General features: G+C 31.9%; 1 protein-coding gene across 1 annotated transcript in view; it reads left to right on the top strand.

Annotated features, from left to right (window-relative positions):
• Positions 1-1655, top strand: part of EAH_00047580 (hypothetical protein, conserved) — a gene marked incomplete at both ends in the record, with an annotated part of 3812 nt that extends 2157 nt beyond the window's left edge. The window contains 4 exons of the mRNA XM_013394562.1: positions 137-215; positions 633-677; positions 972-1022; positions 1549-1655. Of these exons, the coding sequence (XP_013250016.1) occupies positions 137-215; positions 633-677; positions 972-1022; positions 1549-1655 (282 nt within the window). The remainder of the gene's footprint in view (positions 1-136; positions 216-632; positions 678-971; positions 1023-1548) is intronic.
• Between the last annotated feature and the right edge of the window lie 845 nt (positions 1656-2500).

The following is a 2500-nucleotide window of genomic DNA, read 5'->3' as shown; positions in this document are numbered from 1 at the left end:
AAGGGTTTATAAGGGTTTATATATTAGGGTCTATAAAGGTATATAAGGGTTTATGAGGGTTTATAAGGGTATTTAAGGGTATATAAGAGTTTATTAGGGTTTAGGGTTTAGGGTTTAGGGTTTGGGTTTGCTTCAGGCAGCTGCGCTGCGTCATTTCACCTCTCAAAGTTTGTCGATGCGGGAGAATGAAAAAACCCTAACTCTAGATGATGTCTGTAAGTAATTTAGGGTTTAGGGTTTAGGGTTTAGGGTTTATAGGAGTCTTGAGGGTTTAGGGTTGTTTCTGAGGGTTTATACTTGTTTTGAACGGTGTATTATTATCTATAATAAGGGTTTATTATGTTTTCTAAGGGTTTGTTAGGGTTTATAAGGGTTTATAAGGGTTTATTAGGGTTTATGAGGGTTTATATATAAGGGTTTTAAGGGTTTATTAGGGTTTCCAAGGGTTTCTTAGTGTCTGTAAGGGTTTATTAGGTTTAACCTATGAGGGTTTATAAGGGTTTATTCAGGTTTACAAGGGTTTATTAGTGTTTATCTATAAGGGTTTAAAAGGGTTTATTACTAGGGTTTAGGGTTTAGGGTTTAGGGTTTAGGGTTTAGGGTTTAGGGTTTAGGGTTTGGTGTTGCTGCAGTGGCGATGATCACCAGAGGCGGCATGCCAATGAAATTTCTTCAGGGTAATCTTTGCTTTTTAGGGTTTAGGGTTTAGGGTTTAGGGTTTATTAGGAGTGATAAGGGCATAGGGTTTATAAGGGTTTATAAGGGTTTATAAGGATTTATTAGGGTTTATTAGGGTCTATTAGGGTTTATTAGGGTTTATTAGGGTTTATAAGGGTTCACTAGGGTTTATTAGGGTTTGTAAGGTTTTTTAAGGGTTAATTAGGGTTTATGAGGGTTTATAGGGGTTTTCTAGGGTTTATTAGGGTTTAAAAGGGTGTATTAGGGTTTAGGGTTTAGGGTTTGTGTCTCAGAGTGTAAGTATGCAATCTGCGAGGAAGAAGAAGAAAAAATATTTAATGAGGGTTTGGAGGCAGAGCAACCCATAGGCAAGCAAAACCCTAAACCCTTATAAACCCTAATATCTAAACCCTAATAAACCCTTATATATAAACTCAAATAAACCCTTATAAACCCCTAAAAACCCTAGTATATATAGCCGTATAAACCCTAATATATAAACCCTAATAAACCCTAATATATAAACCCTAATAAACCTTATAAACCCTAATATATAAACGCTTATAAACCCTAATATATAAACCCTAATATATAAACCCTTATAAACCCTAATATGTAAACCCTTATAAACCCTAATATATAATCCCTTATAAACCCTAATATATAAACCCTTATAAACTCTTGTAAACCCTTATAAACCCTCATAAACCCTAAACCCTAATCCGTGGTTATGCACATCGCAGCGGTTGGCTGCATGAAAATTCAGTGCTAGAGTTGAGGGTTTAGGGTTTATAAAGGTTTAAAAGAGTTTATTAGGGTTTAAAAGGGTTGATTAGGGTTTAGGGTTTAGGGTTTATGATTGTGCTGCAGAAGTTGAGAAGGAATTTGTTGCTCCTCCTCGCGCTTCAATACTCAAGCCGAAGAAAACTTCAAAAACATTTACAGCAGATATTTCTTCTTTCTTTAAAAAAGCATAAAAAGAATTACTAAGAAGTTTATTGTCTCTTTTGCTAATCGTTTAGGGTTTAGGGTTTGGGGTTTAGGGTTTAAGGTTTAGGGTTTAGGGGTTAGGGTTTAGGGTTCAAAGAGGGTTTACAGGTGACGGTTTAGGGTCTAGGGTTTAAGGTTTAGGGTTTAGGGTTTAGGGTTTAGGGTTTATTTATTTATAAGCCGGCTCTATTTTCTTTCAAAGAACCAACTGCATTATTTTTAATGTAACATTTTTTGCTTGCAAACAAACAAACAAAATTTACAAGGAGAATTATATATTAAATAAATAAATAAATAAATAAATATATATATATATATATGTAATCTGTAAATATTTCTTCATTTTATATTATATTAGAATTAGATAGTAATATTATAGTTAATATAATTATAGAATTATATTATTCTCATTGTAATATTACTATTACAAATAAAAATATAAATATATAAATGAATATAACAAACAAACAAACAAACAAATAAACAGAGGGAAGTGCAGCAACAGAAAAAAGACAAAAAAACAAAGAGAGCAAAGATATGCAAAGCAATCAGAGAGAAATTCATTAAAATAAAAATAAAAACAAATAAAATAACAAATTAAACCAAGGGTTTAGGGTTTAGGGTTTAGGGTTTAGGGTTTAGGGTTTAGGCTGAAGAAATAAACAAAGACAAATAAAACGAGAGAAAAAAGAGTAATATTTTGAATTGTAAGAAAATCAGATAAGAGTAAATAAGCAGAGAAAGAATAGTATATTTAATAATAGAAAAAGATTGTTTAAAGAGAATATTAAAAGAAACATACGACAAAATAACTTTAATAAATAAATGTTCA

This window comes from Eimeria acervulina, genomic scaffold (assembly GCF_000499425.1).
Source record: "Eimeria acervulina Houghton genomic scaffold, Eah_scaff732, whole genome shotgun sequence".
Lineage (NCBI taxonomy): Eukaryota > Apicomplexa > Conoidasida > Eucoccidiorida > Eimeriidae > Eimeria > Eimeria acervulina.
The sequence above is the reverse complement of the archived record's forward strand: the minus strand, read 5'-3'. Positions and strand labels throughout refer to the sequence as shown.